This window comes from Cydia splendana, chromosome 5 (genome assembly GCF_910591565.1).
Source record: "Cydia splendana chromosome 5, ilCydSple1.2, whole genome shotgun sequence".
Lineage (NCBI taxonomy): Eukaryota > Metazoa > Arthropoda > Insecta > Lepidoptera > Tortricidae > Cydia > Cydia splendana.
In genome coordinates this window covers 7,760,772-7,786,372 of record NC_085964.1, presented here as the reverse complement: position 1 = coordinate 7,786,372, position 25,601 = coordinate 7,760,772, and the positions used below count along the sequence as shown (strand labels likewise).

The following is a 25,601-nucleotide window of genomic DNA, read 5'->3' as shown; positions in this document are numbered from 1 at the left end:
TGTACTATGAAACTAAACATGTGACAAAGATCAAAAGTTGGGGAACAAGTAGGACAACAATATTAATATACTGATTTATGTATACATAAATTAATTGGTTTATTATAAAACACAATTCCCCTAATCAAGGCGCCACTGGACGGGCGACGCAGTCTTAATGTGTATAACTAGTGGAGTGGCCAAGTTGAAGAATAGCATTTTTCGTAGGACTAAAAAGGTTTATACCGACAAGTGGTATTGTTGGAATCAGCATGGTCTACTGATTATCAAAATGCATGTTGTCGCTTTATAAAGTGGTGGAATGAGTTTATATGACGTCATAAAGTCAGCAGTACACAGTTGTAAACTTTTTTCTTTTAAACATACCAGGTGGGGTACCAAATAAAAGGGCTTAGTGAGTAGGTTACAAATATATATCATAATCTAACATGTTCACCACTTGGTCTAACAAATTATTAGCAAACTTTCAAAAATTGGACAATCCAGAGTTAAATTTGAACTGCTCTAAATTGAAAATGGCTGAATGGATTAGTCCAAATTTTATACAAAATGACTGCGAATATACTATGTCTAAAAATAATTAACCAAATATATCCAAAAATAAGAAAATAAGGTACATCAAGTTGAATAACAGTATAAACTGTTAAAGTAGACTACTAAATACTATTTTTTTTACTGAAAACATACCATGTAGTTGTAGGGTATGAAAAGAAAGGGTTTTGTCAGCTGATTACAAATATATTTAAACGCCCAAATAGTGGAAATGGTATAGTATGTTATATATTTGTAATTTACTCATAAATCGCTTTCGTTTGATACCTCACATGGTATGTTTTCAGTGAAAACAAAATAATGTATTTCAGAAGTTTCCCATAACAGTAAATTATACTGTTATTCAAATTGATGTACCTATTTCTCTTATTTTTTAATATTTCTGGCTAATTATTTTTGAGCATTATATGTATAGAGGATATTCACACTACTACGGATATTCACAGTCACTTCCCTTGGTATGTATTTTAGAATAATCCATTCAGTAGTTCTCAATGTTCAAAATCAACTCTGCATTGTGTAATTTTTGGATGTTTTCGGTCGGCTTAAAGCAAAGGGGGTGCACAAAAAAGAGATTTTTTTTGACCAAAAGTGCAAAATATATATATAGGAATCGTAAAAGACAGAAAATCAATCAAAATGCTAAAATAAGCATGTTTTGTAGGAAAAACTTTTCTCTAAAATCGAAAATGGCCAAGATATTTGACCCGAAAATTGGGAAAATCTAGGACAGTAAAAATTTCGATGAATGTAGTGTCATTATAACACCTATTTTTTATTGTGTTATCGTAGAGAATACGCTAAAATAAGCATGTTTTGTAGGAATAACTTTTCTCTGTGCTTGCGGATGCTTATTTTAGCGTATTCTCTATAGAGATGGGTAGTGAGTAAATACTCACGGGTAAATACCGAGTAAATAATCAGTTTTTACTCAATATACCCGTATTTACTCGTTTATACCCAAATTGGTGGGTATAAACTATTTAGAGTGCTGAAAGGGGCATATAAATTCGAAATATAGGTGTATTATGGAAGCCGCTACTTGATTAAGTACTCAACATTTTAAGAAATGTATTTTTAAGAGGGGCACTCCATACATGTAACTAATTGTCACGAAAAAAAAATTCAGAAGCCACCAACGTGTTGCACATCATTAAATTGGTCTTTAAAAATAACTGGAATGTTTCTAGAACATTTTTGGATAAATTGAATATTTTTGGAAAAAAACCGTTTCGAAAGGCAAAAATAATGTTTATCTCTCTATAACTTCAGAACCAAAGTTCAGAAAAAATATGAAAACATATCGGGAGATTATAGTGTAGTAAATGAAGCAAGTGGTTGTATGGAGACCCATGCATTAATTTCTCAGTCGATGAAATTTAGCTAGGTTATTGTATAGCATGAGCCGAGACTGACATAAAAATATCCAAAAAAAAAAAACACTCCTAAGTTAGGTAAAAACACAAATCTGATTATATATTGAACCGAGTAATTGCTCAGTCCAAAATTATTTTACAAAATAAGTTATTTGTATCAGTATGTGATACTAGAAAAAAATCTAAAAGTTTTGTCAAACATGAGAATATTTTTTTATGATAATTCCTTTTTTTGCCGCTCATTTTCTACGGAAAATTGCTCTGTCATTTTTTTCTTCTTATATGATCTTAGAATATAATTTGGCGCAGTGGGTAAGAAAATCCAAAAAAAATGCGTACCCAAATGTATGTATTATAGAACTATTAAAAACTGAGAGTGGAAATTTTTTAGATTTTCATTTTGTAGGTATAAAACGGCAATAAAATGGCATTCCAGTGAAAAAATTAGACTGAGCAATTTTCCGGTCCAAGACACGCCAAAAAATTATATTTTATTAATACTGGGATTTCTGCTGGGTTATTTTTTTGATATTTCATATATTGTTGCAATACGTTACATGAATATGTCCGGTGAAGAAAGTTTGAACGGAGCATTTTTCCGTAAAAAGTTATTAACGATTTAAGACTTTAGGTATTTACTTTAATTCTATTATTATTATTCTTTGGAAATTTATAGAATACTTTTTATTTATTGATACTCTATCATACTGTAAAGTTTTTTCTGGCTGAGGAATTACTGCGGGGTCCACTACCTTTATTTACTACACTATTAGCCGTATAATAGATAGTGTCCGACCGAAGGTTCGGTTTCGGCCAGTTTCGGCCAAAAAATCATGTTTCGGCTGGAGTTTCGGTTTCGGCCAAAAACCGGCCGAACCTTTCGGCCGGGCCGAAACTTACGAAATGGTAGGTACTTCGGACAAAGACCAAAAGTAGGGGAATAAGTAGGACAACAATATTAATACCTACATCCCATACAACCATTTCCAGTCGCCGTTACGACGCGGTGTTGACACATCTTGTGTCGACACCGTCTGTTTCGGTCACAATTCCAGTCGCAGAGTCGTCGCCGTGTCGACACAGTTACCAGAAATGGGGAAGGGTCGACACATGACACAAAGTGACATAAAGTGTGGTCGCCGTGTGCACACATTGTTTCGGGTTTGCGACTACTTTATGCCAAAGTCATTCGTTCATTCGTTCATTTTGTTCCTGTCAAATGGAAACTGTCAGATGGAAAAATACTTAAATAAAAATAAGTGACATTAATACGCCATCTCTAAAACGGATTACAAGACGTAATTATATATTGTTTGCATTTATATTACAATAGGACTTAAATTATTATGGGGAATTAAACTGCTCGAGTGATTTGATAAACTAAGTGTAATATAATCAACGCGCCACCACATTGTTTTAGTTTAGCCGGAAATGAAATTGTTTACTTCTCAGTGCCTGTGTTCATAACTATATTATTTGAAGCATTTTTAGTACTTCGATGCGTATACTATACTTAAATAACAGAAATAACGCTTTACATACTACGAAACTTGTTAATTATGATGTATAAATATGGTTTAAGGCTGAGAAATATTGCAGTCACAAAGTAGTTGCAATGTTTCGACTTTGTGTCGACTCTGTGTTGACACATGACACGCGCTGTCAAAAGTAATAACAAAGTTACTGGTATGTTACTGGATTTGCAAAATGGCTCCTTGTGTTGATTTGTTTTCAGATATTCTCAAAGTGTAAAAGTTCCGTGGCCAGAGATGGGCATTAATCGATTAACTGTTTATTCGACTAATTAATGGAATAAAAAAAGTTAATTCTCAAATTTTAATCGCGATTAGTTTAGTCGACCTAACATAGATTGAAATTGAATTAATCTGAATATTAATCGAATAAATTATCGATTAAATCTCGATTGAAAGTTGACAGGGGGCCATTTTTGTACGTAAAAATAATAGAAATGTCTTGCATGCAGATGGTAGCAAAACACTTTGTCATAAAAGTCGAGATGGGTGTCGATATATAGGTTTTAGGGAGTGCCGATTTCGAAAATAATGACCATTTTGGAATCCGAAATGGCGGCCATGCACTGTGTCATAAAAGTCGTCATGGATGTCGTTTTATACGTTTTAGGGGGCCCCAATTTTGAAAATGATGACCATTTTGGAATCCAAAATGGCGGCCATGCACTATGCCATAAAAGTCGTCATGGGTGTCGTTTTATAGGTTTTAGGGGGCGCAGATTTCGAAAATGATGATCATTTTGGATTCCAAGATGGCGGCCATGCACTATGTCATAAAAGTCGTCATGGATGTCGTTTTATAGGTTTTAGGGGGCCCCGATTTAGAAAATGATGACCATTTTGAAATCCAAAATGGCGGCCATGCACTATGCCATAAAAGTCGTCATGGGTGTCGTTTTATAGGTTTTAGGGGGCGCAGATTTCGAAAATGATGACCATTTTGGATTCCAACATGGCGGCCATGCACTATGTCATAAAAGTCGTCATGGATGTCGTTTTATAGGTTTTAGGGGGCGCAGATTTCGAAAATGATGACCATTTTGAAATCCAAAATGGCGGCCATGCACTATGTCATAAAAGTCGTCATGGGTGTCGTTTTATAGGTTTTGGGGGGCGCAGATTTAGAAAATGATAACCATTTTGGATTCCACTTTTATGACAAAATACGTAGCCGCCATCTTGCATTATAAAATGATCATCGTTTGCGAATTCTGCACTCCCTAAAACCTATAAATCGACATCCGTGACGACGCAAGTTATCTTTATTTTCAGATCTAACAAATTGCTACAGAATACAAAGGACAAAAAAGAAGCGAGGAGGTAATGAAACAAGCAAAAATACAGATGATTCCTCGACGCAATTGGGTGATTCTTAAATTGTGTCCAGATTTTTTTGTCATAAAAGTTTTTATTTTTCACATACATATTACTCTCACAAGTTCCGTGACATTTCGACCTTGTAATTTTTTAAGTAAATGTTTTTGTTTATCTATGAGGATCTCACTAGAATAATATAATCAAGGTATGTTTATATTTGATGATTGAAATAGTAACGCAAAAAAAATATATATTTGTGTCTTATATTCCTGCCGAAGACTTTTATTTTACCTTTTCCTTCTACACAAGTTTGGCCAAGTAATAAGAATTTAGGGCTCTCAATTTTATTTTGACTTCTACAACAGTAAAGCTACGAGGCCATGTTTGGTATCGTTTTCGTATAAATTCGCAGTACCAAATTTAGTTAAGGTATCACATTGACACCATTCCGAAGTAAAAACATATGAACTTATTAAAATACTTTCTTTTAAACTCCTCTTCACGCTTAAACTGCTGAACAGTTTTAATTTAAATTTGGTACACATATATTTTGAGTCCCGAGACAGGACATAATAAGTTATCTCAAAAATCATCCTTTAAAGGTGTGAAATGAGGTGTAGGGGGGAATTCAGAATTAACTTCTTGAAGTTAATACTGTTTAAGTTTAGGTTTGAAGTCATGTTTTTTCATCATTTTTAACTAAATCAAAGATGTAGACCATCCCAAATTTCATATAAATCGGTTCAGCGGTTATTGATTTCCCGTACAAATTTCCACGCCACTTTTCACACCTTCAAAAGATGATTTTGGTTATAAGATCTATCCTATGTCCTGTTCCGGGACGCAAACTATTTCTATACCAAATTTCAACGAAATCGGTTCAGCGGTTAAGCGTCAAGAAGAGTTTCAAGAAACCGGCCAAGTGCGAGTCGGACTCGCGTATTAAGGGTTCCGTACATTAAGTCCGACTCGCGCTTGACTGCACATTTCTAATAGGTTTTCCTGTCGTCTATAGGTAAAGAACTATTTTGTGCATTCAGACGGACATACATACAGACGCACGAGTGATCCTATAAGGGTTCCGTTTTTTCCTTTTGAGGTACGGAACCCTAAAAAGATTTATTTTTATTTTGTGGAATGGTGTCAATGTGATATCTTAAATGGATTCAGCACCCCAGATTTATACGAAAACGATACCAAACACGGCCTAGCACCTTCACTGATATAGATATTCAAGATAAAATTGAGAGCCCTAAATAAACTTTCCAGAGCGGATATCTCAAAAACTATTCAACATATCGAAAAAATTGACTGAATAAACTAGTAACAAATTAAATTAACTTTCATTTTGTATAAGTGGCCATGTCGCTGAGATGCATAGTTTCCGAGATATAATCGAAAAACGGGAAAATGGGACCTTCAAAGCCCCCTCTCTCCCCCCCGCTCAAGGGCTACGGCCGGGGACTTTTGATAATATATGTTCACCTCCTAACTTGTCAAACCGAGTTACGGAGTCAAAAATTGTGTTCCGAGCATTTCCCTCTACAACTTTTAGAGCATTCGTTGCCTGACCTAAGTAGCTTATTGAATTTCTTTAAAAACTTTTCTGTAAAAGGTTGACGGGTGTTGGGTGTTTATATGGTTTCGGTCGATTATTATCATTTGCATTGCCCATGATGACTTACTAGAATTACGAGCACACGAGACACTAATAGTAGTTTGACAAACCTTGGTTTTCAAGAGGTATTTTATATTGACATTTGCTGTCACAAATTTGCTGTCAGATTTAGTCGCAAACCGCACGCAAAGTGCACACAAATGTGTCGACACCTTGTTACGGAAAAGTGTAGACACGGCGACGACACTTTGTTTCGAAACAATTCTAGACACATTGTGTGGACTCTGTTACGACACATCTGACATTTAGTTACCACTTTGTGATTCTGCGACTGGAATGGTTATATGGGATATACTGATTCATGTATAGGTACAGAAATTAATTGGATTATTATAAAATACAATTCCACTAATGAGGGCGCCACTGGATGGTCGACGCAGTCTTAAGAGGCTGTCAATACCTATAACGCGCACACTGTCTAATTGTATCGGAGTGAATGAGATAGCACTGTCGCATGATACTGGGCCCTGGGCAAGAGAATAATAAGAAAACTCATCATCTTCCTCGCGTGATACCGGAATTTTTGCCGAGCCGTGGCAATGGGAATGGGAGCCTGGGGTCCAATTGACAACTAATCCCAAGAATTGGCGTAGGCACTAGTTTTTACGAAAGCGACTGCCATCAGACTGATATTCTAACCCAGAGAGTAAACTAGGCCTTATCGGGACTAGTCCGGCTTCCTCACGACATTAGAACAGTTTAATGGTGATTTTAAGAGCCAACAGGAGTGGTCATTCCTCCATACAAACGTACTCCACGTTTTCCTCCGTGGGTTTTGAAGCTAGAGCAATGATTTTTTCAACACAGATTAATATTGTCAATATCTGTGTCGTACCGTTTTGCTTTTTTTGATATTTTTGTTTTTTAAGGCGCTAGAGCCCTTCAAAAATGGCCAAAATGGCCTAATTGACTATGCCGCAATGAGAGGCGTGGTATTCAAAACTGATATCAATTAGCCAAAAAAGCAAAACGGTCCGACACAGATAATTTCATAATCATTTGGATTTCCAAATTTGGTTACGATTGGTTAAGTTTTGGAGGAGGAAACAGTGGAGTACGAAACCTCGATTTTTGACATTTTTACGCAGGATTTTTCGCCTCAGCTGCAGTTGTCCCTATCGCACTAATTTTAGGAGCGGAGTCAAGTTTCTAAATACGTACACAGCCAGAAAAGTGATGGACAATAGTCGACATGTAATGTCGATAATCTAGTGATGTGAGAAGTTATCGATAAACCATAACAAAGTCGCGATTTGCCTCTTAGTAGGCGAAGTTAGTGAAGTAAGTAATACCTATTGCACTTTTGCCTCAGGGAAAACCGTTTAAAGGATGACTTACGTTAGACCGGTCCGGGTCGGAGCTTCCGGAGCTTACTTTTCTATGACATGACAGGCGACCACGTGATGCTTTCCATAGAAAACGATGCGCCGGAAGCTCCGGCCCGGTCACGGCCCGGTCTAATGTGAGTCGATCGTCCTTTACACTATTATTTCTTGGTTCATACAAAGCTGAGTAGACGCACTTTTATTTTATAATAATTTTTGATTTTATGTCTGTGGTAATAAACGCTTTGAATACATTTTTCTAAACATCATTCTGAATCCAATGAGGTAGGTATCACACCTTTGAACTTGTAGACTATACTGTTGTCCCAAATTGGGGTTTCGTATTTATTCCGACCAGAATCAGGAGCTCCTCAAACATAGGTACCTAAATGTATCAAAATCTGACTCAAAAATAAAAATCGGCCGAGAGCATGTCGGGCCATGCTCAGTGTAGAGTTTCGTAGTTACCGTTCTGTCAAAATAGGCTAAACGGGGGCGATAAGTTAGTATCATACGTTTACAAGGGAGTACAGAGCTTTCTACGTATTTTTAGATTTTTACTAAGAACAGAAGATTTTTTGCAATAACTCAAAACCGACTGGAGTCCGGTCATGTTCGCTATATAGTTTTCATTGAAAGTAGTTATTAAGCTTTTGTTACACGATTTTTTTAATTTTTTTGGACAATGGTTCAAAAGTTAGAGGATGGTGGGAATATTTTTTTTCTTTCGGAGCGATTATTTCCAAAAATATATAAATTAATCAAAAAATGTTTTAAGGAGACCTTTATTAGTTTTGAAACACCTATCCAAGGGTACCCCACACTATTGGGACTAAGCAAACAAAATATATATATATATATACCTTTGGGTTCAATTGGCGTAAAGGACATTTTAGTGAAAATGAGTTTTATATACAGTTTTAATACCTGGCTTAACAACCTCATAGCTTTACTCTGATTGCCTAATCATGCATGCCATTCGATTAAATAAATAAATATACAGTTTTGTTCAGAATTCCAAGCGCTTTCGTTCTGTATAGTTAAAATTTCGATATCTCGTAAAAAGTTGCCTTTACGACCCAATTTTTACACTATGAGCTTGCAAAAACAGCTTAGCTCAAGGGGCGTAAATGACCAGTTATAAAATAGAAGTTCAAAGATAGTATCGTAAAGGTTACCGCTAAATATAAATTATGTTGTAAAGGACTAACAATACTAACATGTCCTTTGTCGTCCTTTAGCCCTTCATTTGTCATGATAATTTTCCATATCGTATGGTCAAGATGGTCGTAAAGGACATATTTGACTATTAAAATTATTTTACTTGCCCTTTACGACCCGTTCTAAAAATGATTTTACCTTAAGTATACGAGGCGAACAAATTGGAAGGGCTTTTCTAATTTTTGTGTCTTTTAAACTCTAAATTGAAAACAAATAACATAGACGTAGCAGTGTAGATTATCAAATTATAGTCTTGCGACAATACATACTAGCCTGTGCATAATACACTCTGAACCTTTCCGACTGGCATTTCTTGTTGATTAGGAGAACGAGACAGGTGTATCAGCGATCGCCCATTGCCTCGCTCCTGACTGTTTATTATCCGTTCCTGAGCGGTGGAAGTTGTTTTTTATTTAATTACACAAACGGGTCTACCGCGATATAATTTCATTGTTTTTACCTTTAATTCCGATATGTGTACAAAACGCGAGAGTTTAAAGTGTTAAGTTGTTTTTTGTACGTAATTTAATTATTTGTGTCATTGGTTGAGCTCGGCTACAATAGCTAGTTGAAATAAAGAACAATGCTTCGTTTCAAACACACTCACAAAGTTTGGAACGTATCTGGGCGAAGTGGTAATTAATACTTAATGACCGAATCGGTTATAATTAATTCGTTTAGTTACTTGTTTCATAATATGTAGTTCTAACAGAAGAGATTTTTAAGTGTTTGAAATTAGAAATTATTGCAGCTACAGTTAACAGGGATTAAATAACACAAAAATTACTACTTAAATAGGAATAAAAAAAGTCGATTTAATATCTTATTGTTTCGTATTTTGAAATAAGACATCTTGAAAAATTGAAACTATAGAATTATAGTCTTTTATTCACTAAGAAAACGTCCAAATGCTTGATATGCTAATTCTTATCATCGTTAGCTGATCTAATACTTCCCTTGTTATGATTAAAGGCTGTCATGTTAAGATTGAAGGCGGCTAGTGTTAAGCACTAGGACATTTAGTTTACTTTCATTTCCGAATATTAGCTACTTTGTGAGCAAGTAATTATTTTTTAGTAAATAATTGGTTCGAAATACTGTGCTTTCTTTATTATTACTATATTATCAGAAAAATATTAATAACAACAGTACCTAATCGGGTTATACCTAGCATCATTAACTACCGTTTGATACATTTTTAAGCTTCGTAATAGTAAACTATGCTGAAAACAGTTAACATGTGTAGATACCGTGGCTGGTAACTAATACACCCCGAATTTGGAATAAAATTGTCTGAGAATGTCACTTACGACCCCCTACTAAACAAGATACATTAAACTATCAAAAAACGCAGCATGGGTGTAAAGGACATTCATAGTGTTTTTGACCAATTCTGTAGTATAGGGCATTAACTTCTTTCGTTTTTAATTTATACATATGATTGCTAATTCAGGTTAAAGAGACTAACATTTTGAGTACTTTTTTAATACACATCAAAAATATAGCTCCATAAACAACAAAAATAAACCAACATTAAAAAAATCTCTGTCTCCTAAAAAATAGCATTTTGTCCTTTACGCCAATTGAACCCAAAGGTATCGAATATTGTATGGGAGGTCTCAGGTCTGCAATTCTTTTTTAATAGTTTTTATTTTACCGTTCTGTCGCAATGCGTGATTCATGTAGGGGAGACCGAGGTGAGTTGTGACAGAGGAGAGTTGTGACATTGTCGATTTTTTGGAATCTATTAACTAAAAACTAGATCGTCATAGCGCGCGTTTGTTAGTTCAAGTTGCGAGCTAACAAACGCACACTGTTGCGAGCTCACTAGCAGTTATTAGATTCCAAAAAATCGACAATGTCACAAGTCTCCTCTGACACAACTCACCTCGGTCTCCCCTATCCATGCCAATAAGTTGCCAACTTGCAGCTTTTTAGCACTTACGATCACGAAGCAAAGCCTCGGACAGACAGTCAGACAGACAGACGAACATGGCGATGGCGATGACAATAAGGGTTTCTTTGGTGACTACGCAACCCTAAAAATCGGACCACTAATAAAACAGTTATTAAGATTTTAATTGGATTGCAGGTTGTAGACGAATATTGAATTCAGTTAGGTACCTAAAGTCAAGAAGTTAAATCACAATAACAGGGAATAAGTAAACGCTTAGTGGCGGTAGCGAGCTAACGAGTTACCACCGAATAATAAGTTTGTAATATAAGAAAAGAACTAGGTGTAGCAAAGCTATAACGGGCCGACCGCTTCGCGAGGCCCGTGAAGGCAAATGACGTGTGCGTCTGTGTGCGCGCACCACACACACAGGCATAGTCCTTCGTTACGCGGCACCGCCCCCGTCAGCGCGACGGCGATATTCACCTCAAAATCTCAAAACTGAGATCGGGCTGACGTCCCGTTTCGTCTTAAGCATGTCGGGGCCCCCAGTATCAGGGCTATAACCGCGAAAATTTCGCAAATTGCGGGCATCTTTCTCTTTCACTCTAATTGAGCCTGAGCCTTCATTGGAGTAAAAGAGAAAAATCCCCAAAATTTGCGAATTTCGATTTTCACGGCAGATCCTCGGGTCGGCCCGAGTCGAACGATGTCTTTTTCGCTCTTATTCACTCACTTATTCAGTAATTTTCCTACATACCTCTAATGGCAAATTTTAAGCGAGGCTGACAATTGATTAAAACGAAGAAAAAACTCTTAAAAGTGTCCCCAGTACAGTTTATCATACGAATGCTCGACCTTAGCCTCACTTTTTACCTCAATTTACCATTGGTTTGTGTTCCACATGTCCTCTACATCAGCTTAGCATTTAGCCTCGCTTCGCCATGCTCGGCCTGCGGTCTCGCTTTTTAATACAATGGACATTGGTTGGAGTCTGTGCTCAACTACTTATCCTGAAGCCTGAAGCACGGCTTTAACTTCGCATTAAAGTTCGCCTCACTGGGGAACTTCGGACTATTAGGCCCAGTTGAAGATCGGTACCCGGCCTTGCGATATTTGTCAACAAAAATTTTAGCGCTCGCTGCGCTCGCGTTTATGGTTGGTTTTTTAGTTGGCCCTATATCTACATGTTAGCTTGACTGGTAAATGAATAGAGTTAGACCAAGAAAATTCTACAATGATTTTGATAGCAGTGCAACTAGTGCAAATGTTATTTATCCGTCATAATTTAATAGAAGTTTTGACGTTTAAAATAACACTTGCACTGACTGCGTGTGTTATCAAAATCGTTGCAGAATTATCTTGGTCTAACTCTAGTAATTTTTTTAAAAAACTGCTTAAGTAACATCCATTTCAAGGACATTGGGTGTTGACAGCCCCATAATATGTGTGTAAAAGCGGTTTTATGACATTTTTTCAACGATTTTAACAAATCTACAAAAGGTTCGGTTTCGGTTTCGGTTTCGGCCGAAACTAGAGCCAAAGCCGAACATTTGGTTTCGGTTTCGGCAAAAAAAAACATGTTTCGGTCGGACACTAATAATAGAGTACAAAAAACAATATTTTGAACATCATCGGTTGAGCAATTTTTGAGTTTTCTTTAAAAAACCCTTAATAAAAGGTCGTAAGTGCCGCCTAAACACGCACTTTTGCGCGCCATGCGCAGAATTTAAGTACCATATTTTTAAAGTAAATACCTTCTTATTTAAAACAAAATTGTTAACTATGCATTAACACAATTTGCCTCTCACTAATAATTACCTTTTTTTCCTAAATTAAGCGTCCTATATGCTTTTTATTTTAAAGATATTGTTAATACACGTTATCACTCTTCAATAAAAGACAATTTTCTTCTTAATCTCATTTTTTGAATATTTTATAAGCAATCGTTTTTACCCACCTAAATGAGTAAATACGGGTATTTATCGGGTGCTTTGAGTAAATACCGAGTAAATACTCAGTATTTACTCACCCCTACCCATCTCTAATTCTCTAGGATAACATCATGAAAAATAGGTGTCATAATAACATCACTCCGATGGATTTTTTTCTAAGTGCTGCACCCCCTTTGCTTTAGTCCAACCCGGTATAAACCTTTTCGGTCCTACGAAAATCGTAAATAAGGTAATTTCTACGAAATGGCCTCTCCTCTAAAAAGCGGTTTTGTGACATATTTTCAACGATTTTTACAAGTCTACAAAAGGTTTGGTTTTGGTTTCGGTTTCGGCCGAAACTGGGGTCAAAGCCGAACCTTCGGTTTCGGTTTCGGCAAAAAAACATGTTTCGGTCGGACACTACTGTGTATATAACAGCCCTCTTGCCTCGAGCTTGGGGCAGGCGGCTAGCGGTCACCGTGGCGTCGGTGACCGTGTCTCGTTACAAACTTTCAGGAGAGCGTGGTTTAGTCGATGTAGTTGTAGGGTCATATCCTCCTAAGGCCCAAGGTCCTACCTACGTATAGTACTTATTCAGGTCGATGAAATTTAAATCATATTCAATTGGAACAGAGTCGCATTTGTTTTGTTTCGTTAGATTTTCAAACAAAACCAAAATCAACTCTATTCCCTGCACTATAGGTTCAAATTTCAGTGACAAATTCTGGATTTTTCATTTGTTTGGCTGGGCCTAAGAAAGATATAATAACAGTCCTATATTACCTGGAGCTTGGGACAGGCGGCCGCTATGTCGGCCACCGTGGCGTCGGTGACGTCCCCGTTGCCGGCGACGCCGAGGTGCTCGAGGCAGGGCGCGGCGCGGCACAGCGCGAGTATGCCCGCCGCCGTCACCGTAGCGCGGTCCAGGCGGTACCCTGAAGCTGCGACAGGCGTTTTATGTTTAATCTTTAACAGAAGCCAGAATGACAATTTCCATAAGGTAAACAATTTCAAAATATTGTTTAACGGAATGCTACGCAATCGTTCGTCTTTTTTTTAAGAGCCCTTATTCCTTAGAGCGTTCACCGATTTTGCGAAATAACACTCGATAGATGGCGTTAGCGCTCGGTACGCGAGCGCCGGCAAAGCTAAGCGCGTTTCAACGCAGACAAGAATAATTTTGATACTTTTCAATTTAATTTGCAAGTAAATTTATTTTAACGTTATATTGGCACTCTGTATTTTATTTTATAAGCATGGTAGTAGTCAATAGAGTATATGTGATGAGATAATATATAACCAACGACGAGTAAAAAATAATGATTGTTTACCTCTGTATGTCATGGAATTATTGTGACAAGTTCATCCACGAAGTCAAGTAACTTATTCAAGTCAGTTCACCAAGGAAGTTGAATAATTAAATGTTTTAAAGATAAGGTTATATTAAATAATAATATATACAGGGTGGCCAAAAATAAGTGCATTCCCGTTGCCAGGGAGGTTTAGGGATTATACTGAACTAAGCAACCGCGAACCGCGATGGGACCAACCCCGAAATCGCGAAAAAAAAATTTGGCTGTTTCATACATTTTGTCTAGTCCATTTTCTATGGGAGGGTAATTTTTTTTCCAGCAACCATTTTCTTGCCAGCAGCGGAAAAGCACTTATTTTATGGCCAACCTGTATAATGACAATAAATTCGAGAGTACCTGCAAGTAACAACTACTGAACTCTCTGAAGTTCGATTTTATGTCTAAAACAGAAGTATCTCCGTTTTTAGGGTTCCGTACCCAAAGGGTAAAACGGGACCCTATTACTAAGACTCCGCTGTCCGTCCGTCCGTCCGTCCGTCAATCACCAGGCTGTATCTCACGAATCGAGATAGCTAGACAGTTGAAATTTTCACAGATGATGTATTTCTGTTGCCGCTATAACAACAAATACTAAAACAGAATAAAATAAAGATTTAAGTGGGGCTCCCATACTGTTGTAAACGTGATTTTTGATAGAAGTTAAGCAACGTCGGGCTCGGGCGGGGTCAGTACTTGGATGGGTGACCGTTTTTATAGATAATGGTACGGAACCCTTCGTGTGCGAGTCCGACTCGCACTTGGCCGGTTTTTATTTAGAACGAAGTTGATTTATAAGGTTTACTTGATCCTTGTGGGAAGCAAATGAAGCTTTATTTGTAAGTATGTATGTAAAATAAAATAATATTAATAATCTATCAACCGCATCTAGATCGATAGTGCTCGTCAAGGAAAATCTATTGAGCCCAAACACGATGGAGTTATGATGAGTAGATTAGGAGTTCTGGTGACCAACTCCTGACTCCATCATGAAAACCTGGACTTCATCTAGATTCTAGATCGATGGTGCTTGTCGGGGCAAATCTATTGATCCCAAACACGATGGAGTTATGATGAATAGATTAGGACTTCTGGGGACCAACTCCTGACCCCATCTCGTAATGGAGTCAGGAGTTGGTCACCAGAAGAGTCTCATGACTCTGGACCTCATCTAGATAGATGGTGCTCGTCAGGGCAAATCTAATGAGCCCAATCACGATAGAGTGATAATGAGTAGATTAGGATTTCTGGTGACCAACTCCTGACTCCATCATGAGAACCTGGACTTCATCTAGATCAATGGTGCTCGTCGGGGCAAATCTATTGAGCCCAAACACGATGGAGTTATGATGAGTAGATTAGAACATCTGGTGACCATCTCATGATGGAGTCAGGAGCTGGTCACCAGAAGGGTCTCATGACCCTGGACCTCATCTAGATAGATGGTGCTCGTCGAGGCAAATCGATTGAGCCCAAACACGATGGAGTGATAATGAGTAGATTAGGAGTTCTGGTGACCAACTCCTGACTCCATCATGAGAACCTGGACCTCATCTAGATCGATGGTGTTCGTCAAGGAAAATCTATTGAGCCCAAACAGGATGGAGTTATGATGAGTAGATTAGGAGTTCGGTGACCATTACTGACTCCATCATGAGAACCTGGACTTCATCTAGATCGATGGTGCTCGTCGGGGCAAATCTATTGAGCCCAAACACGATGGAGTTATTATGAGTAGATTAGAACATCTGGTGACCATCTCATGATGGAGTCAGGAGTTGGTCACCAGAAGGGTCTCATGACCCTGGACCTCATCTAGATAGATGGTGCTCGTCGAGGCAAATCGATTGAGCCCAAACACGATGGACTTATGATGAGTAAATTAGGACTTCTGGTGACCATCTCATGATGGAGTCAGAAGTTGGTCACCAGAAGGGTCTCATGACCCTGGACCTTATCTAGATAGATGGTGCTCGTCAGGGCAAATCATTTGAACCCAAACACGATGGAGTGTTAATGAGTAGATTAGGAGTTCTGGTGACCAACTCCTGACTCCATCATGAGAACCTGGACTTCATCTAGATCGATGGTGTTCGTCAAGGAAAATCTATTGAGCCCAAACACGATGGAGTTATGATGAGTAGATTAGGAGTTCGGTGACCATTCCTGACTCCATCATGAGAACCTGGACATCATCCAGGTCGTCCGGGTATAATAAAAATGCAAACCCTAACCAGAATTCAAGTAACACTGAAAATCTATCACATAAGCGAGAGTCGGTTGTTAAAATTAAATATGGTGTAAAAAATGTACACCCTTGGATCAAGATTTTCTAATCATAGTATACAGCACTTCTCGGAACTCTCTCGATGGTTACGAAAGCAACGAACGCCTGACGGTCGAGCACAGGTCCGTCCCCTAAGCGCACTCGGCGGAGACTGAGCGCGCGGTGTCGGTGCAGCGTGATTTATACGTCTTTAAAAAAATATAGATTTACGGCTAGGTAGGTCCTATAGTTATGATTTTTTTTTTATGAGTAGACATAACGTTACAATTTGATAAAATATTATTTTTGGGGCAAAATATAAGTCCAATTTGCGATAAAAAAATGTAATGTAACCCTGTTTTCACCAAAAAAATGAAGAAAACTCGGAAGGTTTTTTATCAATTTTTTAAAATGAATCTTCGATTTTCAAGCATGTCAGCCCCTCGTACAAGATATGGTGAGTTGAATTGTAATCATTCATGTACCAAATGATTCTTGTTTACTGCAAAATTGAGAACCGAAACGACCCTTCTCACTGCAAAATTTGAAAAAGACTCCTAAGAAAACTCATTTATTTTAGGTTCAAAAAGAGAAAATGAAAATTTGAACGTTTTCAGCCCCTAGTTTAAGAAATGATTATTTAAGTACGTTATCAGTTTTTGAATAAATACTAATAGTTACGTCGTAATCTTAAATGAAAAAGGAAGCATTTTGCAAAATACGCTCGTCTGTAGGAGTAAGGACTCTTAAGAGCGCTATTACATTTCGGCGTTGAGCGAGTTTAGGTATTTTACGCGCTGCGGCAGGCCGTGCGAGCTCAGTATGCCGATCCCTTCTACCACACTCGCACTACAATGATGGATTAAACATTCTTGATCCTTCGCGAAGCATATTGAAATCAACCATAACAACACTAACTGTACTTAACTTTTAAAGTCCTAAAACTGTTATTTGGTAGGTACGAAAATACTAAATGCAGTGCAAATGTACATAGGGGCTGTTCATAAATTACGTCATCTATTTTTGACGATTGTTGACCCCCCACCCCCACCCCTCAAATCATCAAAAAATCATGCTTCGGATGACTATACTTCGATGATCATCCGATGTCCAGACCCCCCCTCCTCCCATACTCGTACTTATGAAGGTATATTACTCGAAAGAAATTATAGGTACATACTCGCTTATTTACATGTTTCGTCATTGCATTTGGTACCTATAGGTTGTAAAGTTTGTATCAACGAGGGTTTAAAAACGAACTGGTACTGAGGAACTGATGATAATGATGATGATTAAGGTGGTCACGGATACCAATCAACCATGTAGTAACATGATTAGGCTCGTTTGATTCGTCTCAACAAGATCTTTGACACTGAAGATACACAGGGTCTGATGATGGAGCTGGAAGGTGGCCACGGGTACCAGTCTATCATGTAACTAAACCATTTCGTGTTTGGGCTCGTTTGATTCGTCTCAACAAGATCTTTGACACTGAAGATACACAGGGTCTGATGATGGAGCTGGAAGGTGGCCACGGGTACCAGTCTATCATGTAACTAAACCACTTCGTGTTTGGGCTCGTTTGATTCGTCTCAACAAGATCTTTGACACTGAAGATACACAGGGTCTGATGATGGAGCTGGAAGGTGGCCACGGGTACCAGTCTATCATGTAACTAAACCACTTCGTGTTTGGGCTCGTTTGATTCGTCTCAACAAGATCTTTGACACTGAAGATACACAGGGTCTGATGATGGAGCTGGAAGGTGGTCACCGGTACCAATCAACCATGCAACTAAACCACTTCGTGTTTGGGCTCGTTTGATTCATCTCAACAAGATCTTTGACACTAGGTGATAAACCAAACACGAAGCCCAAACATGAAGTGGTTCAGTTACGTGATAGACTGGTACCCGTCGCCACCTTCGAACTCCATCATCAGACCCTGAGTAGTATCTTGTGTCAAAGATCTTGTTGCGACGAATCAAACGAGCCCAAACACGAAGTGGTTCAGTTACATGGTAGACTGGTACCCGTGGCCACAGTCCAGCTCCATCATCAGACCCTGGGTACTATCTTGTGTCCAAGGTCTTGTTGAGACGAATCAAACGAGCCCAAACATGAAGTGGTTCAGTTACATGATAGACAGGTACCCGTCGCCACCTTCCAGCTCCATCATCAGACCCTGAGTACTACCTTGTGTCAAAGATCTTGTTGAGATGAATAAACCGTGCCTAAACACGAAGTGATTTAGTTGCATGGTTGATTGGTACCGGTGACCACATTCCGGCTCCATCATCAGACCTTGAGTACTATCTTGTGTCAAAGATCTTGTTGAGACGAATCAAACGAGCCCAAACACGAAGTGGTTTAGTTGCATGGTTGATTGGTACCGGTGACCACCTTCCGGCTCCATCATCAGACCCTGAGTACTATCTTGTGTCAAAGATCTTGTTGAGACGAATAAAACGAGCCTAAACACGAAGTGGTTTAGTTGCATGGTTGATTGGTACCGGTGACCACCTTCCGGCTCCATCATCAGACCCTGAGTACTATCTTGTGTTAAAGATCTTGTTGAGACGAATCAAACGAGCCCAAACACGAAGTGGTTTAGTTGCATGGTTGATTGGTACCGGTGACCACCTTCCGGCTCCATCATCAGACCCTGAGTACTATCTTGAGTCAAATAAATACATATAGAATATCAGGTGGTTTCAAATATTTATCAATCAATCAAATAATCCTGTCCGGTAGTTTATTAAACTGTACCATTATAAATTATAATACTATAAAAACAGTGCTAGGATCAAAGTCTCTCGTTACGGTTTACACGCACACAGTATAGCGTTTTACACGGCGCCCGCCGCACACAATGATAAAAAACCTCGTCGTCGCCATTGAAAATGTGCGGAGCCGACCGACACACGTCCTGCCTCTACAAGCTCTGCCGCGGCACTGAGCTGGCGCAGCGCGCGTCATCGGTAATATAGAGTAGTTTTCAAAAAATTGCCAAAAAATTATAGTAGAATTTCATAAACACTAATGTATACCAACAGTATAAGCAAACGTTGCAGATTGCTTGAGTATGAAAATGACTTCGATATTAAGTAGATTTTCGTAGGAATTGACACTTGTTTCGGAGAGAAAATTGAGTTCGTTTTACTTTGATTTTCTCTTTCTCAAAGGTATGTAGGAAAAATATCGTTTGATATGCCTAAAGTACAGGGTATTAGTAATACAAAATAGCCAGGTTTAGCAGAGTAAACTTCTCAACATTTCCAAATAAGAGCTCGCCATTCAGTGCTTCACGGGGTTTTTCGGAAACGACCATCAGAAAAAAAATCATTACTAATTTAATAAGTCCTTTTTCTAATATTTACAACGATATTTCTAAAGATAAGAAGACGCTTTTACTGGAACAAGTACTCATTGTTTCTAATAATGAGCGCAAAGTCCTGAATTTCGTCGAGTAATATCATCAATTTTGCATTATTTCGACTTTTCTTGTAAGAGCGCTCTTAAGTTTACGTACTTGCATCTTTGGGAATTATTTATATGGCCATATTTCACATATTTATGGTCAAATCGTTTATATTTGCGGAATGTTTTATTTTTGTTTACATCAGTGACATACAATGACTTTCAACGTATGTTGTTAAGGAGTAGGTACTTATTGCTCTTTGCCAGTAAAATAAATTAGTAGGCTCAAGGCGGGAACAGTGGCTCACTCAACCTAACACGAGAGGCTGTTTGCTTCCCTGCTAATACAACAGAAACATTCAGGAACCGAAAAAATTCAAATGGACGAGCAAAGGTTATTCTAACACAAGAGGGTGCTACAATATAGAGCGATATTTGAGCAACTGAGCCAGTGTTCTCGCACTGACCCCACCTATGAAAATCTGCAACATGGCGAAATATAATCTTGTCAGACTTTAACTATTAGGATTTAGGTTTTTTGGAGCGTTATCTGTACCTACAGGTACGCAGGAGGTGCAGATAGACTCATTAAAACTGACTTACAGGCAATACAGACACACTTTGTATCAATTGTATCTACTATCTAACACAATATATTATTTAGTTGCATAATACGTACTTAATGTTTTCCCAAAAAATCCAAATATAACTATTCCAATATTTCCAATTAATCCACCTTCATAATTAATTTAGAGGCAAGTCACATTCCCCGAAAGTGCAAGCTAATTTGAACCTTAATCCGGAATGCTAAAGTTCAAATTCTTTTGGCGCGAATGTACTTATAAATCGTGCAAGTAGACTTAATACAAAAAAAAAAGATCAATGATGCAATGATTTTGGATACATAGTGAAAATTAATCAATCTAGCGATTGGGTCATTCTACTTTTCCATGGCCATTAATCTATTGCTAGAAAAAAGGTTGAATTCGTAAAAAATAATAGAATTCGCGTATAAAAATTGTATTCCCAAATTGTACCTACCTGAACCAAATAATATAAATTTGTTAGCCAAAATTCATATATTAATATTGAATATTGATTAATGTAAAAAGATGGTAACGCAGTGGTAAATGCCTTATTTTCATACAAATCGGGAGACAATCAAGTACCACTGAGTTACTGTGATTTTGAATATTTACAGTTATCTGGATTGATAGCCTAATTGAGTTTAATATGCATTTTACGAAAAAGTGTCAAAACCACATAACGAAAAGTAGAATGGCCCGATCCCACACTGAGGTGTTGTCCCGCTCGCACTGCGGAAACTACTTCAATGTGATAAGTGAGTAGGTCAAGTAGGTGAGTTATGTACCTGTACTGTAGTTAAAAAGTGCTAGGAAATGCAACCGATAAATGTTTAGTATGAGAAATAACGGTAATTTCTATACAATTTTTTACCGAGTTGCATTCCCTACAAAGTGCACAAATAGTCCTCCTTACTTTTAGTCTCGATGTCCAAGGTTTGCAGCCCCAGGGATCCTCGCGCCACGGCCGCCAGCCACTCGTCGCTCACGTTATCGTTCCAACACAGACTGAGGTGCTTCAAACGGCCGAGCCGACCGAGGGACTCCTCAAATACCTTTCTCAAGCTCACATAAGGATAGCAATTCAAAAATAGATATTCCAAATTGGACATCTTGTCCAACAAAGGGGGTAGATATTGTAGTAACTCTAAAGAGTTGTTGCTTAGGTCGAGCGTTGTAAGCTTGGTCAGCTGGTTAGCGACGGCGGGCTCCAAGTACTCCAACCCGCACCCGACTAGACGAAGGGATTTCAAGTTATTTTCCTTCTTCTGCCTCAGACAGGACAAACAATCTCCTTCCACTGGTCCACTACGGGTGACTACTAGTTCTTCGATGGAGTCGCTCTTAAGAAATTCGCTGACGTATTCATCGGTGATCTGAAATAGGTAAATATTTTTAATATTGTACTGCGACACAGAGAGTAATAACTATAACCTATTGACCGCCACCGACCGCTTTACACGACAACGTAAAGGTTAGGCAGTCTTCCGCCGCCGCTCTGTTGGCGCCACCGATGTGGCGTGTGAATCTTGTATCAGTGTGATAACCGCGTTTAAACTCCATTCTTTGTGATATTTTAATATTGCGATTTATATAAAATGGTCAGAGCGGTTAAGAGGTTGACACTGAAGATCAATACCCATAGATTAACGCATCAACAAAAGTATTGTTTACAAGCAATATTTTCATGAGTTTCATGACCTAAGAGATCGTGACACAGTCTGTTAATAGTTATACATATAACTATATCTTGCTTCTAAGCTAAGCTACTAATTAGAACCTAATAGTTATGCTTAATGTCCTAGAACCTAATATTCTCAAGGTGTGTCCTTGTGGCGAACTCGCTTGTTTGCGATAATTTCATAGAAGTTTAACTATTACGCTTAGTGACAATTGCGACGCATTTCCAAATGTGGACGGACAGTCTCGAACTACACTTACGATCTTGCAATCAATGAACATGACACGTTTCAACTGCAACTCCTGAAAGCATTGCCGGACCTCCTCGGTAAACGACAGCGGTTCACACTATTAACAGAACAAATATGAATTCATAAAAAAGGCAAATAAATTAAAAATGTAATATACAGTAGGTTGGTATTTATATGTATAAGTACCTACGAAAACCATTTGGGAAACTGGAATACATTGTAATGACATGCTTTCTATTAGCTTCTGAGCCTGTTTTGTGGCATTAAATTACTTATTTATTAAATTTCTCAAGAGAAATAAGAGCACTCTAGCTCACTCCATACAACTGGTTATTAGCCCGAAAGCTTGACATAATGGAGGAGGGAGTACTCTATGATTTTGATTGTATAATATAATTAATACTACAATTATTTATCAATAAACAACAAAGTTTCTATTACAATACCTGTCGTGTTCCATTCTGTACATATGGCTGGTGGGTAGAATGTTCTTGCATTGCAACTACCTACAAATAATGACAGCGTTTTACACAAAAATAAAACGCTAATTAAATAACTTACCATATTCGAAACCTAAGAATAATATTGAGAGTGGCAACACCGTTTGTAGGTCGCATTGTCCTTTTCTAGCATATACGTCTCTCTCTCTCACACACTCCCACCACAGCAGCAGTTTTGCTTTTGACAGTTACACAAGGCAAATTTTAAAGTCATTGTCTCAAAATTATACATATTTACACCAGGCAGGATTAAAAGTTTAGGTTTCGAATATGGTAAGTTATTTAATTAGCGTTTTATTTTTGTGTAAAACGCTGTCATTAAACAACTGTACCGATATTCGAAACCTAAGAATAATATTGAGACGTGTTTGTTATCGCCTGGTGGTGGGAAGACGCCAAGCCAATGTGATTACTGATTATACATGTACTTATTATGTATATGTAATATTATTATATTACGAGTGTTTAATTAATTATGTAGTACACCCTTTATTTTAACACCTGTGAGGAGAGAGGTATTTATTATAGTAAAGCATACAATTTGATATACCATTATATTATGATACTAACTTTACATTTCATATACGTACTTAATGTACTTATAAATGTTCAAAGAGAAAAAGTGAGTCACCACAATGGTGCTATACTTAATGATATGTATGTGAAAACTAGGTAAAAGAAGATGAGATAAGTCAGTCTACTCTTCAAGGAGCATACAACATCTGTGATAAGGAGTGATGTAAGTAATTCAAGTATGAAAAGAATAAAGTCATAAAGTACTCGAGTAGTTTTTATTTATAACTCCCAATTGTTAACAAATGTAATAATAATTATCTAGTAAAGTAAGCAGTTGCAGGAATATAACAAGGACAAGACCTTTCTTATTTCCAGAATCCCTCGGGATTAAGTAGACGAATATTTAAAATATTCGTTATAATTCACTATCACTACCCACAAAGTTAATATTGGGTACCTACTTACTAAAATGTCATAGGGAGTTACTAAATTCCTTTAATGACCGTGAGTCAGTGTGAGCTATATACTTGGTTATAGCTATAAAATGCATTTAATCCTTTGTACGCTTTACTAACGCGAACGCGAGCGAATGTACCTAAACAAACCTTACTTAAAATTGTGAAGGTTACTTTGAGAGCTTAAGCCATAACATAACACTCATGTGGGCACGACTAGTTATGAGTGTTATGACGCTTTTCGGTGCTCTTGGCGTTCAAATGGTTAATATAGAAATGCCACAGAACCTTATCAATGATATTTGTAAAGGTGCAGGCTCATTCTGCTTATATTCATGTTTAGCTATCATCAAGTGACCTTAATTGTAATCATTAATTTCTATATATGCAGTAAGAGTAGTTTACCTTATCTGGTGCCTACTAGTAGACATAAGCTTGATTGGTTCTGAACGCTAAATCTAAACGCTTAATTTATGTAAACCATTCATAGCATTGCTTAATTCTCAATATTCAGTTTCCTCTTTCCAGTGTGTAAATTATTAAGAATAAGGTACTTAATTCGAAACCTTAGCTCATCGCATATGTGTTTTTAACCAAAATGAAAATGTGTGTGTTTATTTAGTGATTTTACATTATTTGCAATAACTGTGCGGAACCATGGGGTCCCCGACCTTTTGCCGGGCACCCGTGGGCCCAAAGCCAACAGCACAGAGGCCCTTTAAGAGGGACCTATTTCATCCAATGCTAGAGTCAACACTTTGTCGAATCTATTTGATATTTATGTTTACTTATCCTCCTTATGAACTAAGGATAATTGTAACTTTTTGATATCAAATATACGCAGAATTGTCAATTATTTTATATTTTGAAATAAGGTAAAGGGCCCCTGTTTCGGCAGGTTAAAGCTCTTGAGAGTGAGTTGAGAGTTTGTATATTTTTTTAAATATTACTAAGCATATCATTACCTTGAAAGCTTTTGAATAAGTTATATTAGTTCTTTGTTGATAATTTAATGTATAAACTGTAGGGTTTTAGTTGAAACTTTATTTTATATGAATTTTGTCGTGAACCTATTATTTGGCTCCCATTTCGTGATACAAATTTAGGTCAGCTCCTAAGTTCGTGAATTCGTGTCCCCTGTTTCGGCATAAAGTTTTCTTAGAGTAATTGGTGATAATTTGCTGATAATCATTTATATTTAACGGTCTTACCTACTTACGAATAATTGTATGGTCAAATTAAAAATAATATTAAAAATAATAATAATTTGAGAGCTAGCTTAAAGTTTTTTGTACTCGTCGTCTTTAATGGTTGAATTAAGACTTTGTAAACCATATGGGTACTTTAATACGTGATTAAGAGCCAAACTATTTAAATAAATAAAATAAAAATTACAAATTAAAATAAATTAAAAAATAAAAATTATTTACAAAAAATAATTTACTATCTTATACGTTAAATATAAACATACACAAAAATAAATCAAATAAATTGAATAATAAATAAAATTGTGCTAGTAGTTAATATGAGAATATACGTGGAATATACCTTAAAATTTTTAACTCGGGTCACATTCAAACTCGTTTTATGAGAATTCTAGTGAAAAAAACATATACCGAATTTCGCTCACACGAAACTTCATGAAATACATTAATTGTTTACTAATTTATTTTTTTAATTATCTTCGTTGTTATATTTAAAAACAAGCACTCAAAATGTATCTAGAAAATCCTTGATTCGTTAGTGGCACGA

The 25,601-nt window shown here is 37.3% G+C and overlaps 1 protein-coding gene across 2 annotated transcripts in view; it reads right to left on the bottom strand.

The window, feature by feature from the left end:
* Nucleotides 1-25,601, bottom strand: part of LOC134790674 (uncharacterized) — a 37,358-nt gene that overhangs the window by 1,071 nt on the left and 10,686 nt on the right. For both annotated transcript variants that reach the window (XM_063761569.1, XM_063761570.1), the window contains 4 exons: nucleotides 22,825-22,884; nucleotides 22,389-22,475; nucleotides 21,364-21,823; nucleotides 13,613-13,770 (listed from right to left, as the gene is read on the bottom strand). In XM_063761569.1, coding sequence (XP_063617639.1) covers nucleotides 13,613-13,770; nucleotides 21,364-21,823; nucleotides 22,389-22,475; nucleotides 22,825-22,884 — 765 coding nt within the window. The remainder of the gene's footprint in view (nucleotides 1-13,612; nucleotides 13,771-21,363; nucleotides 21,824-22,388; nucleotides 22,476-22,824; nucleotides 22,885-25,601) is intronic.